General features: G+C 39.9%; 1 protein-coding gene across 1 annotated transcript; it reads left to right on the top strand.

The window, feature by feature from the left end:
- The first annotated feature begins 264 nt into the window (after positions 1–264).
- Positions 265–4710, top strand: LOC308496971 (kelch repeat and BTB domain-containing protein 6). The gene has a single exon (XM_081046833.1). It carries the CDS (start codon positions 419–421, stop codon positions 2426–2428), a length of 2010 nt encoding a protein of 669 aa, XP_080902959.1. The 5' UTR covers positions 265–418; the 3' UTR covers positions 2429–4710.
- The last annotated feature ends 16494 nt before the right edge of the window (positions 4711–21204 follow it).

Below are 21204 nucleotides of genomic sequence, written 5' to 3'. Positions count from 1 at the left end.
TCGCGATACTATTGAAACTACTACTCCCAGCATGCAACGCGGCTGGTGCCTATCTGCCTATGACCGTGGATCAGGCGGCCCGGCATGCCTCGAGGCGCGAAAGGCTACCTGGGCACCGTAGTTCTCCCGGACACATAGCGGTATCGCCAGCGCTGGTGGCCGCGGCGCTCTCGGTTCTCCCGGGAACAGAGAGGGTGAACCGAGACAGAGAAAGGGCGCAGAACGGGAAGAGGGTGAGTCGGCACGGTGTGTGCGATAAAGGGAGGTGGCACCGTGGCGCAAGGTTGAATTAGGTAAATGGACTCGGGCTGCTATCTCTCCGGAGATACCGTTATCTTTGAGCCGGCGAGAGCCCGGTGAGGAGCCATCGCCTGGTCCTTACACCACTTCTCGGCTCAGCACCGCGGCCATCTCCACCATGCAGTCTCGGGAAGACGCTCCGCGCTCGCGCCGCCTCTCCAGCCCCCGTGGTGGGAGGCGGCCCAAGAGGATTTCCAAGCCCTCGGTTTCGGCGTTTTTCACGGGCCCCGAGGAGCTGAAGGACACGGCCCATTCCGCAGCCCTGCTGGCACAGCTCAAGTCCTTCTACGACGCGCGGCTGCTCTGCGATGTGACCATCGAGGTGGTGACGCCCGGCAGCGGGCCTGGCACGGGCCGCCTGTTTTCCTGCAACCGTAACGTGCTGGCTGCCGCGTGTCCCTACTTCAAGAGCATGTTCACCGGCGGCATGTACGAGAGCCAGCAGGCGAACGTGACCATGCACGACGTGGACGCCGAGTCCTTCGAGGTGCTGGTGGAGTACTGCTACACGGGTCGCGTGTCGCTGAGCGAGGCCAACGTGCAGCGCCTTTACGCGGCCTCGGACATGTTGCAGCTCGAGTACGTGCGGGAAGCCTGCGCCTCCTTCCTAGCCCGCCGCCTTGACCTGGCCAACTGCACCGCCATTCTCAAGTTCGCCGACGCCTTCGACCACCACAAGCTGCGCTCGCAGGCCCAGGCCTTCATAGCCCACAACTTCAAGCAGCTCAGCCGCATGGGTTCGATTCGGGAGGAGACCCTGGCAGATCTGACTTTGGTCCAGCTGCTGGCCGTCCTGCGCCTGGATAGTCTAGACATTGAGAGCGAGCAAACCGTGTGCCACGTGGCGGTGCAGTGGCTGGAAGCAGCTCCCAAGGAGCGGGGTCCCAGCGCCGCGGAAGTCTTCAAGTGTGTCCGCTGGACACACTTCACCGATGAAGATCAGGATTACCTGGAAGCGCTGTTAACCAAGCCCATCGTGAAGAAGTACTGTCTGGACCTTATTGAGGGGGCCCTGCAGATGCGATATGGTGACATGTTGTACAAGTCTGTGGTGCCAAAGCCAGAGTGCAGCAGCAGCTCTGTGGTTTCTGCAGCAGAAAATCCACCCCAGAGGCTGGGTGTGTGTGCCAAGGAGATGGTGATCTTCTTTGGACATCCCAGAGATCCCTTTCTGTGCTGTGACCCATACTCGGGCAATATTTACAAAGTGCCGTCACCTTTGACCTGCCTTGCTCACACTAGGACTGTTACCACCTTAGCTGTCTGCGTCTCTCCAGACCATGACATCTATCTTGCTGCCCAGCCCAGGAAAGACCTCTGGGTGTATAAACCAGCCCATAACAGTTGGCAGCAACTTGCAGATCGCTTGCTCTGCCGTGAGGGCATGGATGTGGCATACCTTAATGGGTACATTTACATCTTGGGTGGGCGAGACCCTATTACTGGAGTTAAATTGAAGGAAGTGGAATGCTACAGTGTTCAGAGAAACCAGTGGGCACTGGTGGCTCCACTACCCCATTCTTTTATCTCCTTTGACCTAATGGTAATTCAGAACTATCTTTATGCTCTCAACAGCAAGCGCATGTTCTGCTATGATCCTAGTCACAATATGTGGCTAAAGTGTGTTTCTCTTAAGCGCCATGACTTTCAGGAAGCCTGTGTCTTCAATGACGAGATCTATTGTATCTGTGACATCCCGGTCATGAAGGTCTACAACCCAGTCCGAGCAGAATGGAGACAGATTAATAATATCCCTTTGGTGTCAGAGACCAGCAACTATCGGATCATCACTCATGACCAAAAATTGTTGCTGATCACCTCTCGCACCCCACAGTGGAAAAAAAACCGGGTGACTGTGTATGAATATGACATTAGTGGGGACCAGTGGATTAATATAGGTACCACATTAGGCCTCTTCCAATTTGATTCTAACTTTTTCTGCCTCTCAGCTCGTGTTTATCCTTCCTGCCTTGAGCCTGGTCAGAGTTTCCTCACTGAGGAAGAAGAGATACCGAGTGAATCTAGTACTGAATGGGATTTGGGTGGATTCAGTGAGCTGGATTCTGAGTCAGGAAGTTCAAGTTCTTTATCTGATGATGATTTGTGGGTACAGGTAGCACCTCAGTGAAATACATAGGATCAGCAGGGTTTGTTGTACATAGGTTGAAACACTAAGGTGGTTTCACTGCTTTGGAAAGTATCTTAAAGAAATACCCTTTCCCTTTACTGTAGGAAAAAACGGTTGATTTCAGGTTTGGTTTAGAAAGGGTTTTGTTTGAACTAATGTAATTTAATGTTAGAGAATTTGAGCACTCCAAAAAATAAACCTACTTAATAATTTACTGTTCTAAAAGTCTAGTATTGATTTGTTCAGTATGTTTACGTTAGATTATGCTGATTTAGTTTTCTACTGTTAAATCTTACATTCTGTTTAGTGCCACAAGTACAGTAACTTGAATTTTAATTTTCATAATAGAAAACTGATTGGATAGGAATTACTAGATAGGATTTTGAAAGTATATTTTCCTTCAGAACAGTGTAGTAGATTTCCAAAACTTTAGTAGGTTTTAACAAAGTGTGTTCTAACTTAAATAAAGTTTGCTAAGTTTTAGTTTAGTTTTCTCCCTTTTTGAGAAGGAAAAAAAAATGCATATATGTTTAATGTGACTGAATGGTGATTTCATTTGAAATACTGTTCAGAATGGTCATAAACTCACTGGTAATAATAATAATAATAAGAAAAAAACAGGATTCTACTGTTTGAAAGGAAATTTCAGTTTTAAATTTGTAATATAAAATGTGTATTTGCAGATAGTGACCAATTTTCCATCTGAAAAATATTCCATTCTAGCAGTGTCACCAATCACCCATGAAGGTTAAAAAACCAATCCAGTGACATCCTTTGTAGCTTCATATTTTTAATCTATACTTGGTACATGCTTCCTTAAATCAGAGGAATGATCCTTTTTTTCACTGGACACGATTGTGTAAATTTTTATCCATTGTCTTAAAAAGTTTATTGATTTTTAAAATTTTTTGGCTGTATAGTTTTGGTGTTCATCTTAAATGATTTTTCAGCAAGATGTGATTATTCTTTACTGTTTTGTGAGGTAATACTGGTTTTTAAAATATGTATAAGCTAAGAACAGTATTTTATTGATTAGTAGTTATTGTATCTATCAACTGTAAAATCAAGTGCCAGCAGAGAACTTTAAAACTTTTAAGTTTTAAGTATAGAAGTGTTTTGTGTAACATTGAGATATTCTGTCAATTTTGTAAGTCACTGAATGTTATTATCTTCTTAAAGGTATTTTTGTATTAAAAGTTTACAGTTAAATAACACAAGTGGACGATGGCATTTGGGGCCAGTAGTGAAAGTATATTTCGTCTAAAATATTTCCCTAAGCAGTGCTATGTATACATGGTTTTTTTATTAGGATATTTGTATCTGCTCTGTGTTTCTCTGAACCATGCTCCGGTCTTTGTTTCTGTTCCCGTAAGTAAGTGAAAGTCCAGAAATAGAGACTAAATCACATAACACTGACATTTTTAAATACAAGGAAATATAAATGCTTACCACCTGAAGGTTTACTAGATCTGGTCGTTGTTATACATATAAATGATAAATGACCAGATGCTTAGAGTGTATAAAATTTTCTATACTCTATTAGAATTATCTTCCTGAATCTTCTTCATTCAATCACATGCTAATTCTTTGTCCGTCTCTGTTTATTCTCTGGTGACAGAATGCTGACATTGCCTAACCCTGGCAGAGTGCTGAGGAGTCTGCTCTCAGGTGGGAAACTAAATTTCTGAATGAAATACCATAGGATAGACATAGACAAAGGGAGACACAAAAGGTTTTTTTTTAAAAAAAGTCTTTTGTTCAGTTTTTATCGGCTATTTGAAGATCCTACAAAACATTCCTGTTTAACACTTTTAGTAAAATGTTTGTCCTAGGCAGCAGTATGTATTCATACCTTCAATAGGTCAAACATACTTTGAGTTTCTAGGGCTAAACTTTGTTCCATTGGACATCAGAGTTTTGATAAGCACTGTTTTTAACACAATGCTGTTTCGTCGTGTCATTGGGGGCCAAGTTTTTCTTCACCAGTAACTTATTTTGATAGCTTTTTGTTTTGTAAGGTTGCAATAGGACAGTGCTGATTACATCCAGATTAGCCATCTGCAGAATTAAGGTATGCAACCAATTTATAAAAGACAAATTCTCCAGTTTGTCATTTTCAAGCTTTAGTTGAAGCCTAAGCTAACTGGTAGTAATATCTTCGTTTTACAAAGAGGTTTTCTTGGAAAGAATTTTGGTTTTGTGATCTATTTGTGAATGGATGTTAACCATTATTTTATAATAAGCAATTTGTATGTGATTAGTAATAAATAAAACTGGTACTAACTAGAACCCAGACTTTTTGACTTTTTAATTCAGTGTGTCTGCTAAATGTATACAACCCTTGCTTGTGCAATGAATGACACAACGAACAGTGTTGAAATCCCATCTTGGCAGGAAAGCATTTTGTCTCTGTTTTTCAATTAATCAGTATATCTTTTAGCAAATTCTCGATAGTGTTGTTTGCAGGACTGTTATTTACAAGATTAAGAATGACCTTAACCATCTTTTGTATCTGTTCCTGTAGTCTGAAAAGCTCAAAGAACCCAAATTTTTGCGAGTTCTTTTTGGTTTAAATGATAAGTGGCATTAGGGTTTCCAAAAGGATGAAGTAGAAATTAATTTAGCAATTAGCTTGAATGGATTAAATGATTAAAGATTGAAATTAAGTTATAATAGTTCTTTAAATCATTTTTAGTTTAGCTGGGATTTAAAAAAAAATTGTACCTGATCTTGTTGAGAATCTGGGGAAAGCTTTTGACCAATTCCCCTAAAAAGGCAAATATTAATAATTTTATAATTTCCATGATTTATGACACTTCTGAAACTCATTCAATGCAAGGAAGAGCACTTGTGACAGTCTCTCCTTCCCATACCTGCTCAAAACCTTCAACACCTTTTTTATTATTCTAACTTTAAAGGAACATTTGTTACAGCAAATATGATAAAGCACAGAAATATTAGGCCAAATTATATATAGAAAATGTGAATCAGTATAAACCCAAGGAGATTAATATTATTGTTTAGAACAAATGAGAGGTTCAATATCTACAAACCAATTTAATAGTAATATAAAAAATTAATAATAATAAAAAGATACTGCTCCCAGAAGCTGTGAAACATCAGAATACCATGGGGACAATAGGTTTTATGCAAATTAGGGAGAAGGACTCCTCCTTGACTCTGAGCTATTTGTCACCCTGGTCTGTTTCATCAAGCTTCCATTCCTCATACCTTTCACCTTGAGGATTCAATATTGTCCAAGGCACAGGGAGAGGAGGGAACAGATGGTTCGCATAACATTCCATCTATACCTGAGACACAGTTTCTCTTAAAACAACCTGCTCTGGGGAGTCCCCTCTTTCTAACGGAGTCACACTTACATTCTCACCTCCAAAGCTAAAATTATGCTTAGAACCACTACGAGTATATCTCAATCAGGAATATTCTTTTGGGACAAACTATTTGTTAATTCTGGGAACACAGCTAAAAAGGACTTTATGTAAATATTAGGCAAAGTTTCTTCCAAAACAGATAAGCTTGTGCCTTAAAGAGCCAGAACTGTCAATTGTAAGTAATACCTTAATTTAGATCATCTTAAGAAAAAATGGAATATCTTTTGTTTCCTCTCACTTTATAAATTATTTAGGATGTAACTGTGGTTGTGTGTAAAAGCACCCTATAGTTGTTTTAATAAGATAGATGTTTCTCATATAAAAGTTTAACCTGTTATGTTGGCCTTGATTCAAAAGTCATCTGAGAACAGGCTTTTCTGTTCTCACTGTCCTACCCATAGGGTGTTGTCCTGATCCACAGGATCCAAGCTGCTTCACCCTCATGTTCATATTCCAGTCGTCCGGAATGGGAACGGGGCAGGGAGCATGACCCTCCCCTGTAAGGGAAGCTGTGCACATAGCTTCCAGTCACGTGACGTGGCCAGAGCTTAACTATATGGCCACACCTCACTGCAAGGGTGCTTGAGAGAGGCAGTCTTTACTCTGAATCAACCTGTATCTAGTTAAAATTCAGAGGTTCCTTCTTATAAAATGGGGGAGAACGGCTATTGGGTTAGATAGCAATCTGCTACGCCGTGCGTCCAGCCAGATTCTCTCCCATGGCAGCCAAAATGGTCACACCACCCTAGGGAATGCTGCAGATGACAAAATATGGGCCAGACCTCCCATCGCAGAAAGACTCGGGAAGCTCCTGCTGCTGCTCTGTACAGAAAAGGCAGGGGCACTTCATCTTGTTTTGATTAAATAAAGCTTCACAGACTAATTGCGTCCTGGTACCCTAGATCATGAGCCGACGTCTAGCCTTGGCATTATATCGTGGATGTTCCAACTTCCTAAAAGGAAAGAAAAGAGCACTGAGAAACGGCTCTGTGTAACCAATGAATTATGTTAAACAAATGTCGCTTCCGTTAAAGAAGAGATATCGGAATTATAAAGTAATGATGAAAATTGGATATTTCGTAGGCTACTTAGCAACATTCTAGCATTTTCTGTGCCTGGATTATTTTTGCAGTGCTATGTGAGTGTAATCTACTCTTTTCCCCCACTCTGTTGAAGCCCAGACCATTAGCCACAGTTGTCTATTCAAAACTTAGTTTCTTGATGAATTCTTGTACTGACTTCCGGTTACTCATTGTTTATTCAAAGTGACATATACTGTCACTTTTTGTGTTTGTTGAAACTTCAAAACAGCTACCAAAGGACATTTTGAATAATTGCTTCTGTCAAGTGTGTGATATAACTTTTAGCATAATAATTTTCATTAAAAATACCCATACTTATTTTAAAAATGCATTCAACCCTTCTTTTCACATAGAACCCTAACCTCTGCCAACAAGTGAAGAGTAAGTACTACTTCAATTAGTAGTTGTTTCTATTCCAATATTAGTCAAGACTCTGTGACTCCATTCTGTTTCACTTCTAGTAAATCTCTTACAAACTTAAAGACAACATTTTTCATTTATGCTGTACAGACACTGCTTCTTCAGTATCACGGTCCCATCACTTTCCTGTATGGCTTTCTGACATGCTGGAATTATTCAGTTTATTGATTTGTTTACTTGTTATCATCTGTCTCTTGCACTAGAATGTACACTCCATTGTGGAGGGACCATATCTTTCTTTTCCAGAGCTCCTAATGTAGTGCCAGGCAAGCACAGGCATTGAATGAATATTCATTGAACAGAGAAATAAATGTATTTGGTGCTTGTTTGCATTTATATGAGAAATACTTTTATTTAGAGCTCTCATCTTTTTGTCAATTTTCTAGCTTTGAGGGAGAGCTATTATTAAACTCTTTTGCCTGGTTGTCATAGCAACTCTCTGGCCTCCAGAACGACAGGTTATTTCTAATGGGCATATTCTACCAGACTAGCAAACATTCAGTGTTTTCCATTATGGGATAATGATGCTATTATAAATCACATTTCTCACAGTATATATTTCTCTGTCTTTTCTAAATATCTCAGAGATTAGAAAGTAAATATGTTTAAACCAATGCAAGCTCCAGGAAACAAAGCAGTATGACACACATCTCTGTTCCCAACCCTTTCGTGTTCCTTCAAGTTCTCCACCTTTTCATAAGTACCTGGGAATTCAGTTGGGTTTTCTTTCCAAGTTGTTAAGGAAGATTTGAAAGTTAATTGCTACAAAACAAACTCTAAAGAGCTCTGTGACAGCTAAACTATTTTGTTGTTTTCTCCTCCTTGCTCATTCCCTAAATTTCATGTTAAATTAGCAAATATAATGTTACAAAAATTGATATTTGCTCTGAAAAGTTCCAAAATCAGGTACTTCCCACCCCCATTCCTTCTGCTCTCATTTTAGTGGCAGGAACTGAGAAGGGTTTTCTTAAACTGGATTAGTCATCAAAGAAAACTCATTCTTATCAGTTCAATAAAACAGAATGTATGTGGGCCATTCATTCAGCCAAGAATGTAGTTCTGAAAAGGTAGAGTCTATTTTCTAATGGTGGCTACCCTAAGGGGATTGTAAATGTTTGTCATGCTGTACTTTCTCTTCTGTAAGTTTGGTCACATGTGCCAGGTAGAGTCGAAGTACATACAGGTGACTCCAACCCACAGTTCCACGGTGGCTCCTACTTCCTCTGTGCAGGTCTAATGCTTGTCTCGTACAATTGTAATGTCCGTCAGTAAACAGTTCCATAACTTTATCTAAAAGGAATTATATTGCAGCTAGCATACCTCCTGGACTTTGACCAGTAAACACATCAATGCACTCAACCACCTTAAGTAATATCCTATGGGAACATTGTCAGGAGTACAAAGAGCAACATAAGGAAGGACCATATAGTGTGTAGTGTCAGGAGTGTGGATTTTGGTACCTGAATCTTTGGGGTATTTTGCATATTTGTAAGAACTTCATTTTAGCCTTCTAGAAATCTCTGTGCATTTTTATTCTTTTAAATAAGCACTGAATGTTATACACCATTAGGTCAGATGTCAAACCTTTGCGATAGCTAAACCTAGATATCTGCCTAGTGTTAAAACTTGAAAATAACCGAACGGAAGAGAAGGTTTTACCAGGGGGAGGATCAGACGTCCCAGGCACAGAGATCTTGCAACAATTGCTTGACGAAGTCCCTACGTCACAAGTCTAGTTGTCTTTGTTAAAAATGTGCATAGACAATTATTACTACACTTTGATATGGGTGGGTTTGGGTATGGAATCAAGACTCAAATAAACAAAAGCTGGGAACAGGCAAAGCACCCACCCTCCAGTTTCTCAATGAAAGGGATTTTACTGTACACTTTCCCAACTGCTGTCCAAAGGTCTGGCTTCTTTCTAATCAGTCTGTATCTGGGTGCTGACTGGACAGGAGCCTGAAGGAACCGCTGGGCTCTTCCCCTGTATTCTCCCTCCAGCTCACCCAACAATAAAACCAAGGTTCCTTGGAAGAAGCTTGTCCACACATGTAGCATCCCAACTTTTATAATTGAGACATGAGAGACTGGCTCCCAAATCACCCAGCCCTGACAGCTGACAGAGTTCAGCATTTGCAAGTCCTCTGGGCTCCCGTGAAACTAAGAGGCAGTTTTATACAGAAGTGTGAGCACATCCTATGTTTGTCCCCGTGGGCTCAACACAGAGAAAACAGGTGAGAATACTAGGCTCTCAGTTTCTCCCTGGAACATGTTTCACTGCATACCTTTCCAGCTGCTGCCCAAGGGTTAGGCTTCTAGTTAGCCTGTACCTGGGAACAGACAAGGCACATGATTAGTAGTCATGTGAGGGCCAGCATGGCCTTGTGGGAACTTCCTGTCCCTTTTCCCCCAGCCATAAAACCAAGTCTCAGGCCGGCCCGGTGGCTCAGGCGGTTAGAGCTCCGTACTCCTAACTCCGAAGGCTGCCGGTTCGATTCCCACATGGGCCAGTGGGCTCTCAACCACAAGGTTGCCAGTTCAATTCCTTGAGTCCTGCAAGGGATGGTGGGCTCCACCCCCTGCAACTAAGATTGAACATGGCACCTTGAGCTGAGCTGCCGCTGATCTCCCAGATGACTCGGTTGGAGCGTGTCCTCTCAACCAAAAGGTTGCCAGTTCAACTCCTGCAAGGGATGGTGGGCTGTGCTCCCTGCAACTAGCAACGGCAACTGGACCTGGAGCTGAGCTGCACCCTCCACAACTAAGATTGAAAGGACAACAACTTGACTTGGAAAAAAGTCCTGGAAGTACGCACTGTTCCCCTGTTCCCCTTCCCCAATAAAATCTTTAAAAAAATCAACCCAAGTCTCTAGCTGTTCTGGGAAAGAGTTTGTCCACACATTTAGGGCCCCACTTTCTTTGGTTGCAAGCTGAGAGACTGGCTCCTAATTCACCTAGCTCTGGGAGCTGACAGGTCTTAGCATTTGTGAGTCCCCGGGGACCACACAGAACAAAGAGGTATTTCTGTATGGGTGAGCAAGTAGGAAAAATGTCCAGCTCCTGATTTCTCTCTGATAGGGGCTAGATTGCATATCTAACATCCTGACTTACCTTGTTGCTCCCTGAAGGTCAGGCTTACAATTAGCTTTGGGAACCTGAACAGGTGTGTGAGCATTTTCCATGCCATTAGGCCACTAAAGAGTCTTGGCACACCCTAATCTTCTAGGAACCAGGAAGACCAAAAATGGTGATTTGGACAAGTTCAAAGGATTGAGAGGCAACCAGGAACCTGGGCCATGCTGATTGGCAAGATTCATCTTCTGCCCAAGATGAGAGAGGTGGTCGTTTTATTGATGCACGGAAACCAATCCAGAGTCAAGGAAAATGAAGAAACAGAGAAATGTGTTTCAAATGAAAGAACATGGTAAGAATCCCAGAAAAAATATCTTAATGAAATGCAGATAAATGATTTACCCGATAAAGTGTTCAAAATTATGGTCATAAAGATGCTCATAAAGACAGGAGAACAATGCATGAACAAAGTGAGAATTTCCACAAAAAGAGAATGTAAGAAAGTACCAATCACATCACAGAGCTAAAGAATACAAAAACGGATCTGAAAATGTAATAGAAGCGTTCAATAGCAGACTAGATTCAGCAGAAAAAAGGTTCAGCAAACTCAGCGATAGGGCTGTGAACTTCACCCAATCAGAGGATCAAAAAGAAAAAAAGGAAGGTAAAAGAGTTAAGGTAGCTTAAGGTACCCGACACCATCAACGGGATAAGATACGCATTGTGAGTGTCCCAGAAGGAGAAGAGAGAGAGAAAAAGTGGCAGAAACGTTCTTCCACGAAATAAGGCTGAAAACTTCCCAAACCTGACAAAAGATACAGACATCCAGATTCAGGAAGCTCATATAATACACTAAGATGGATCCAAAGAGACCCACACTGAGACACATTATAATTAAATTGTCAAAAGTTTAAATAAAATTTTGAAAGCGGTGAAAGAAAAAAGATTTGTTACATTCAAGGGAACCCCTATAAGACCATCACTGAATTTTTCAACAGAAACCATGTAGGCCAGAAGTGAATGAGATGATATATTTGATGTTGAAAGAAAAAAATTGGGGGCTGCCAAATGGCTCAGTTGGTTAGAGCGCCCGCTCTGAATAACAGGGTTGCTGGGTCAATTCCCTCATGGGACGGTGAGCTGTGCCCCCTGCAACTAAAGATTGAAACTGGCGACTGGATTGGGAGCTGAGCTGAGTCCTCCACAACTAGATTGAAGGACAACAACTTGGAGCTGATGGGCCCTGGAGAAACACACTGTTCCCCAATAAAAATTTTTTAAAAAACAACTCTTAAAAAAATAAAGTATTAAAAAAAAAGAAAAGAAAAGAAAAAAAAAACTGCCAACCAAAAATACATTACCTGGCAAAGTTGTCCTTTAGAACTGAAAGAGATAAAGATTTCCCCAAACAAAACTAAAGCTCTCATCACCACTAGACCAGCCTTGCACGATATGCTAAAGGGAGGTAGGTCTTCAATGAAAGGGATGCTAATTAGTAACGTGAAAACATGAAAGTATAAAGCTCATTGGTCAGGTTAAATATATAGTTAAATTCAGAATAAAATTGTAATGGTGATGTGTTAGTATTTACAATTCTATTATAAAGATTAAAATTCTGTGGATGAAAACAGGGGTTCTAATGGAGAGGAACGTCATAGGGTGATCTGATCATAAATTCCTAACGGGGCAAGTCATGGTGGGTAGTCATGCCTCAGGCATATAACTTCTTTAGTAAAGGATTTATCATTGCATTAGCAAGCCCTGTCCATTGTTTCTGTGCATTTAGGTTAACTACCCTCAAGAGAGCACACAATATCATTAACTATCCTGTAATCCAATCCCTGCCTTGTTTTCTCCCACCTCCTTGTAATCTTCCTTATGTTTCCTTCTTAATTTCAAACGCATAAAAGAAGCTGCAAAACTGTTATTCTATGTAGGATTTAAGATCTTGCTCCTTAGCACATGTCATCAGTTTGTCTCCTATGAAAATTATCCACAGGTTTGGATATCTTTTATATTGACAGTATGGTACTGGCATAAGAAGAGACATATACACCAATGGAATAGAATTGAGAGTCCAGAAATAGATCTATAAATGTATTGTCTGTTGATTTTGACAAGGGTGCTAGTCTGTTCAATGATGAAAGAAAAGTCTCAAAAGATGGTGCTGAAAGAAATGGATTTTCACATGCAACAGAATGACACTGGACATCAGTTTTTTAAATGGACAATAGATTTGAATAGACATTTCTGTAAAACACACAAATGGCCAACAAGCACGTGAAGAGATGCCCCAATATCATTAGTCATTAGAGAAATGCAAAGCAAACTACGTAAGATACTACTTCATATCCACTGGGATGGTGATGATGATGATGATGATGATGATGATAGTAACGAAAGGAAAGTGAGTTGGTATAAATTGGAACCCTTATATATTGTTGATGAGAATGTAAAATGGTGCAGCCACTGTGGAAAACAGTTTGGCAATTCCTCTAAAAGCTAAACATGAAATTATTATATAACCAGCAATTCCAGTCCTAGGTATATACCCAAAAGAACTGAAATAGGGACTCAAATAGTTGTTCACCAACGTCCATTGCAGGATTATTCACGATAGCCAAAAGGTTGGAACAACTCTTTGTTCATCAACAAATGAATGACTAAAGAAAATGTGGTATGTACACACAATGGAATATTTTTCACTTATAAAAAATGAAGTACTGACACATGCTACAACATGAGTGACCCTTGTAAACATCATGCTAAGTGACACAAGCACGACACAAAAGGACAGATATTGTAAGATACCACTTATATGAATAGGCAAGTTCATTGACACTGAAAGTAAGTTAGAGAATATAGGGTGTTGAGGGTATGGGAGAATAGCTTCCATATTCCTTAATGGGTACAGAGTTTCTGTTTGGTGTAAAATGTTTTAGAAATAGTTAGTGGTAATGTTTGTACAGCATTGTGCATGTAGTTAATTCCATCGAACTGTACACTTAAAACTGGTTAAAATGGTCAATTTTATGGTATTTATATTTTACCACAATAAAAATAAATTATTAAAATGTAACTTCTAAATGGAGGTTTTTTTGTTTTTCTTAAGGTGAAATAAAATAGCTTCTTAGAATCAGTAATACAGCGACATTTAAAAATTTTAGTTTTAACCTCAGTAAGTAAAACAACAGTTACTATAAAAGTGGACATGATATGAATCCTGAAGCATAGTATGTTACAAATGCAGTGTATAAAATAATGATTGTATAATCTTGTATGTGAGCCCGGAGTCTCTACGGTGTAGGAATCAAATAATTCTGTTGGCTTTCCTACTGCTTCTCTGACTTTGCTCCATTTCCACCATCTTTGCAGTCTTCCAGTCCTCTGTTCTTCCCTGAAATCTTTCTGGTCCTCTAGCTCCTGTTTTGGCCATCTTCTCTTTTCCCATGTTCTCCCTGCACCATGGCATCTAATCCTGGTATGATGCGAAGGACTCCGAAATCTGGAACCCTCGTCCATCTTTCCTTCTGTGCTTCAGACCATATATCCAGTTATCTTGTTAAATTGATATACCTCACATTGAACACCTCCCAAACCAAACTCTATCTTGACCCATTCTCACTTCACTCAAGTTGCTTCTCTTTCCATGTTCTGTTCTGTAGTTCCATGGATTTTTCACTGTCCACTCAATTACCGAACGAGCAGCTCAGACATCATATTCCCCTCACTGTCCACACCCATTCAATCACTAAATCCTACTGAGTCAGCTCCCCAAATATAGTTATAAACTACTCACTTCCCTCCATCCCTCCTGCCATCAGTGTAGCCCATTTATGTGCTGGCTTGGACTTCTGTGACAACCTTCCAACTGGTTCCTTCTCTGATTCAGGGTGTATTATTACCTTGGGGTTCACAGACCCCAAAGTATCTGTGGACAGAATTCATGAACTTTGCTGGGAAAAAAATTATGTCTTTATTTTCACTAACCTGTTCCTAAAACTTCATATTTCCTTTTTATGAATATAATTTACATATAAATGTAAGCAACGACTTTACTACCAATGGAAATTATAAGTGTTTTCATATCACATTATTATAAATATCTAAAAATATCATTTATGTTTATGACTTCTTTGAAATATGGTAGTTATTAATAGCACCCACTGCTAGATCTTTTTAAGTGTGCAGAAGAACATATAGTACTATCTTTAAAATATTTTGATTTCTGGATTTGAAAACAATTGGTTTTGGGTGTGGCTGGTTAGTTCAGTTGGTTAGAGCGTGGTGTGAAAAACACCAAGGTTGCCGGTTTGATCTCCACAAGAGCCACGGTGAGCTGCACCCTTCTTAAAAAAAAAAATAAATAAAATTAATAAAAATAAAAATTATCCAAAAAAGGGAAAAAAAACCCAGAAATGTATTTTTTTTTTAAAAATTGGTTTTGTATTGAAGGAAGATCCAACGCCGATGCCCCAGCAGCTGGGCCCGCTGAAACTGAGGAAGGAACAGCCTCATCGCTGGGGCCTGTGCCCTGTGGGCTCATAGAGGGAATGGCAGCCTCACCCGTCTCTGAATCAGTCACCCTTGGAGTCATTTTGCCTTTTTCTCATTTATTTATTTATTTATTTATTTATTTATTTATTTATTTATTTATTTATATTATTAGTTTCAGGTGTACAAAATAACGTAATAGACATTTATACCCCTCACAAAGTGATAACCCTCCTCCCCCCATCTGTAGGGGGGATATCTACTGCCCCTCTGATATTGCACACAGCCATTACATTTCCACTGTCTCTATTCCGTATGCTGTACTCCACATCCTGTGACTATATATGTATGTGTATATATATATATATTTTTTTTATTTATATTAAATTATAGTTGACATTCATTATTGTTCAGCTTCAGCTTCAGGCGTACAGTGCAGTGATCAGGCATCTACACCGTCCCTGAGGTGGTCTCCCTAATAACACAAGTGTCCATCAGACCCCCTACAAAATCTTTACAACATTGAACATATTCCCCAAACTGTCTTTTATATCCCCTTGGCAATCTTGTGGTTACCGATTGTGCTTTCTAATCTGCTAACCTTCACCCTCATCCCCACTCCCCCTCCCATCTAGCAACCCTCAGTTTTTCCTCTTTGTCTCTGAGAGTGTTTCTGATTAGTTTGTTCAGTCTATTCTTCAGATTCCACCTAGAAGTGAGATCATATGGTACTTGTCTTTCTCTGTCTGACTTACTTCACTTGGCATAATGTTCTCTAGGTCCATCCATATTGTTGCAAATGGTTAGATTTCATTCTTTTTTATAGCTGAGTAATACTCCATTGTATAAATGTACCACAGTTTCTTAATCCAGTCATCTACCGATGGGCCTTTCAGTTGTTTCCATGTCTTGGCTATTGTGTGTAGTGCTGCAGTAAACACAGGGGTGCATAAAGTTTTTTGAATTAGTGGTTTGGATTTCCCCGGATAGATACCTAGGAGTGGAATTGCTGGGTCATAAGGTAGTTCCATTTCCAGTGTTTTGAGATACCTCCATACTGATTTCCACAGTGGCTGCACCAATCTGCAATCCCACCAGCAGTGTACCAGGAATCCCTTTTCTCCACATCCGCACCAGCACTTGTTGTTTGTTGACTTATTGATGATAGCCATTCTGACTGGGGTGAGGTGGTATCTCATTGTGCTTTTTATTTAATTTAATCTCTTTGTGCATTTCTCTAATGATTAGTGAGTTGAGCATTTTTTCATATGTCTGTTTGCCATCTGTATGTCCTCTTTAGAAAAATGTCTCTTCATGTCCTCTGCCCATTTTTTAATTGGGTTGTTTGTTTTTTTGGGTGTTGAATTGAGTGAGTTTTAAAATAAATTTTGGATATTAACCTCTTATCAGATGTATCGTTGACAAATATCTTCTCCCATTCACTAGGATGCCTTTTTGTTTTATTGATGGTTTCCTTTGCTGTGAAAAAAATTTTAGTTTGACATAATCCCATATGTTTATGTTTTCTCTTACTTCCCTTGCCCAAGTGGATGTATCAGTAAAAATATTACTAAGGGTAATGTCTGCAAACTTTCTTCCTATATTTTCTTTTAGGAGTTTTATAGTTTCAGATCTTACATTTAAGTCTTTAACCCATTTTGAATTTATTCTTGTATATGATGTAAGGAGGTGGTCCAGCTTCATTTTTTTTTTTGCATGTGTCTGTCCAGGTTTCCCAGCACTATTTATTGAATAGACACTGTCTTTACCCCAATGTAAATTCTTGCTTTGATTGTCATAGATTAAATGACCATATAGGCATGGATTTATTTCTGGGCTCTCTGTTCTTTTCCAGTGATCTATGTGTTTTTATGCCAATACCATGCTGTTTTGATTACTGTAGCCTTGTAGTATGATTTGATGTCACGTATCGTGGTACCTCCCACTTTGTTCTAATTTCTCAAGATAGCAGTGGCTATCCGGGATCTTTTATGGTTCCATATAAATTTTAGGATTATATGTTCTATTTCTGTGAGAAATGTCCTTGGTAGTTTGATAGGAATTGCGTTGAATCTGTATATTGCCATTCTGCTTTTTTCTTGAGGATAAGGCATGTTCACAGCCAGAGGCTAGGCTGTTAACAGTCCCTTCTTATAGAATCCCAGAAGTCCTTCCTTCGTTTTCTCACATATTTATTCCCTTTAGCCCAAGCTCTCAGTATTTCTTATGCTATCACCTTATCTCTATTCCTGGCTTCTGCTGGAATGCTGATTAGATCCACATGTCACCTCCATAATCTCTTTATTAAGTGATTGTCTAGCTATATCCTTTGGGTTCTCTCTAGAACATGCTTTTACTCTCTCTTTTTTTTGCAATGAGCATAGGCTGAGAATTTTCCAAATCTTCAAATTCTGGCTCCTTTTTGCTTAACATTTCCTTCTTCAACTTACGTCTCAGCTTTTACATAAGCCACAGTGAGACACTAAGACACACTTTGAACGCTACTTAAAAGTGCTGGTGCTGAGGCCTGAGATCGAAATAAGGAACGTGTTATTAGACACTAAAAGAAAGATGATTCTTGCTATAAAGTGGCAAAGCATTTAGCTGAATTCTATTCTGGTGTTTTGAGGAAGGTAGAATTTGTGAGTGATGACTTTGGATATTTAGCCAAGGTGATTCTTTTTGGAGTAACAAGTTGTAATAGACCTTGAAATTGCAGGCACGATTTTTTATGGAAAAAAAAAAAGAAAAAAGAAAAACAGATTTTTATGTATATTAAGATACTCAAAGATAATAAAACTTCACTTCTCAAAGCAAAATATTCAAGCATTTTTAAGTCTATTCTTGATCGCTCCCTTGCTTACTCCCTGATTTGAAGGTCATTTTCTTTTGATTTGAAGGTCATTTTCTTTTGGACTCATACTGTGTGTTTTGATGCTTCGCCAAGATCTTTGCATCACTCTCATCCAATACCTGGACCAATGCAAGAGTTTATGCATTTAGATTTACATGTTCTTTTGTGCTCCAGGTTGAATTATGGTACCGTTTTCATTGTAATACTTCCTCCCAACCTGCTTTTGAAAATGAGTTTTCTTAGTTTATAGATCATACTATAGATATGATTGATTGTACATGATTGGTCACATTGTAACCAATACCCCCCTCTGGTAAGGTGCTTAGATAGTGGTGGAGGGTTTGCATGTGTGGGAACGGGGGTTTACAGGAACTCTCTGTACCTTCTCTTCAATTTCCTGTGAACCTAAAATTGCTCTAAAAACTATCCCCGTTTCACAGGTAAGAAAATGGAGGTACAGAGATTAAATAACTTTCCCAAGTCTCACTAAGGTCTACTAGGGACAAAATAGGGGTTGGCAATGAGTCAGTCTGGTATTACTGTGTTTCCCTGAATATAAGACCAATCCTGAAAATAAGCCCCAGTTAAGATCGTCAGCCACATGGATGCATTTAGTACGTTATGGCGATGTTCCCGAAGATGACATGACTGTATTTAAATATATGTAGATTGTTGTACATGAAAAAATAAGACAGTTCCTGAAAATAGACCCTAATGCGTCTTTTGAAGCAAAAATTAATATAAAACCCGGTCTTATTTTTGGGGAACATGGTAGCATCTTTGTCAAGCAGTGCACTTTCTTCCTTTTCTAAATCTTGCTTCTTTTATTTAACACTGTATCTTGCAGATCAATCCATAAAAGCCCATATAGAGCTCCATTTATTTAACCAGTTTTGTACTGATAGGATTTAAGGTTGCTTCTAATGTCTGAGTTTGGAGTACTGCTACCTTAGTCTTACACAGTACTTACATGAGTACCTACACGATACTTTTGTAAGTGGAATTGCCAGGGTTAATATATATTGAAATTTTAAATTTTGGTATTTTGAAAAATTGCTCTCTGTAGAGGTTGTATCAATTTATACTGTTCTATCAATGTACCTGTTGGATATGGCATAGTAAAGGAGGTGTGGCCACTAACAGATAAGAATGAGGTTTGCTAAGAGGAAATTTTTTCTCCTCACAGGTCTGAGAGGGGAGGTCAGAGCAGGCCACACAGGACCGCAGGAGAAACACCCGGTTCTGATAGAAGACAGGAGTGAAGAGTAAGTCTAAGCTAAAGCGTTTCCTGGAGTTTCCGCAGGGCAGGCAAAGCAGGGCAAACAGTTTGGAATTGGCTAGTTTGAATAATTCTGGAGGGCTTTGGGCTATAGGAGTGGTCTCCATAGTTGCCTGATATCTGGCCCTGGAGGACTTAAGGCGGAGGAAATACTGGCTTGGTGTGAGTTAGATATGGGGGGGTGTTGGGGCCATGCACTTGGGATTGGTTGGTTGGTTTGTATATGAAGTTGTGCTCTGGGCAAGCCCTTTGCTATCTCTAAGACAGGGATAGCCCTGAAAGGGGCAGTCTGTCTCTGGGCAGCAAGATTTTTATGTCAAAACATCATAAAAAGATTAATGCATATACTTTAACTAGCAGTGTATCAGATCACCTGTTCTCCCACATCTCCATAAACAAATGATTTGATCTTTGATAATGATTGGTGAAAAATGACTTCCAGTTGTAGTTCTGAGTTATTGATATTTTCTTTTTTCTTTTTTTTAAGATTATATTGGGGAAGGGGAACAGGACTTTATTGGGGAACAGTGTGTACTTCCAGGACTTTTTTCCAAGTCAAGTTGTTGTCCTTTCAATCTTAGTTGTGGGGGTGCCGTTCAGCTTCAAGTAGTTGTCCCCTCAGTCTTAGCTGTGGAGGGTGCAGCTCAGCTCCAGGTCCAGTTGCCGTTTTCTAGTTGCAGGGGGCACAGCCCACCATCCCTTGTGGGAGTCGAACCGGCAACCTTGTGGTTGAAAGGACGCGCTCCAACCAACTGAGCCATCCGGGAGCTCAGCGGCAGCTCAGCTCAAGGTGCCGTGTTCAATCTTAGTTGCAGGGGGCGGAGCCCACCATCCCTTGAGGGACTGGAGGAGTTGAACCAGCAACCTTGTTGTTGAGAGCCCACTGGCCCATGTGGGAATCGAACTGGCAGCCTTCGGAGTTAGGAGCATGGAGTTCCAACCACCTGAGCCACCGGGCCGGCCCCGATATTTCCTTTTTAAGCTCATTTTTTCTTCTGATTATTTTTCTTATTCACCAAATAAATATTAAGCACTTATGATGTGCCATGTATTTATGATGTGTGAACAAATCGACAAAACTCTTGCCCTCAGGGAGTTTACATTTCAAGAAACTTGTAGGGCTCATAGGGCGAAAACTACAAAACTTTAGAGACATAAAAGGACTTATTATATGAAAAGACACTGTTGACAGATGAGAAGATGGCATTACCAACTCAGTAGGTGTGGTACGAAATGAGTTTTTGTGGGGGAAGGCACAAGTGGCAAGTTGACACAATGTGACTTGAAATAATGATTGGATGTGAACATTTAAAACAGAAGGTAATATATCTCCTTTACCAGGTGTTAAAATATGCTACAAAAACACAATAATGTGGTGTGGTGCTGGCACAGTAACAAGACAATCAGAAAGAAACCCTATATAGGATATGCCCATATGTGAAAAAATACCATACTGGTTTATTTTACTTTTGAGAATTATTTGTTTTATTAAGTAACGATGCTCTTTATCACTAATAATACTTTGCTTTAACATTTTATTCTGTATATTAATATTAGTGTACCATCTTTTAAAAAATTTATATTTTCTTCGTATTTTTATTTATTCATTTTCATCAGCACAGAGCAGAACTTTGTTGTTTTTTAAATGCAATCTGATAATTGCTGACTTTTTTTTATTAGTTTCAGGTGTACAAAACAATAGCTAGACATTTATCATTTATATCCCTCACACAGTGATAACCCCCCTCCCCCATCCGCTATCCCTCTGACATCGCACACAGCCGTTACATTTCCACCGCCTCTATTCTTAATGCTGTACTCCGCTTCTTGTAACTCCACACACATATACATATATATACAAATATAAACTTTATATATGTTTATATGTGTATGTATATGTATATATCTATATATAAACTTGTAGTTGATATTCATTATTGTTCAGCTTCAGCTTCAGGTGTCCAGTGCAGTGATCAGGCATCTACACCATCCCTGAGGGGGTCTCCCTAATGAGACAAGTGTCCATCAGATACCCTACAAAACCTTTACAACATTGTTGATTACATTCCCCAAACTGACTTTCATATCCCCGTGGTAATCCTGTGGTTACCGTTTGTGCATTCTATTTCCCTCTTTTCCCCCTCATCCCCACCCCCTTTCTCTCTAGCAAACCTGTTTTTCCT

The sequence above is a fragment of the Rhinolophus hipposideros genome, assembly GCF_964194185.1.
Source record: "Rhinolophus hipposideros genome assembly, chromosome: 4".
In the NCBI taxonomy this organism is placed as follows: Eukaryota; Metazoa; Chordata; class Mammalia; order Chiroptera; family Rhinolophidae; genus Rhinolophus; species Rhinolophus hipposideros.
The sequence above is the reverse complement of the archived record's forward strand: the minus strand, read 5'-3'. Positions and strand labels throughout refer to the sequence as shown.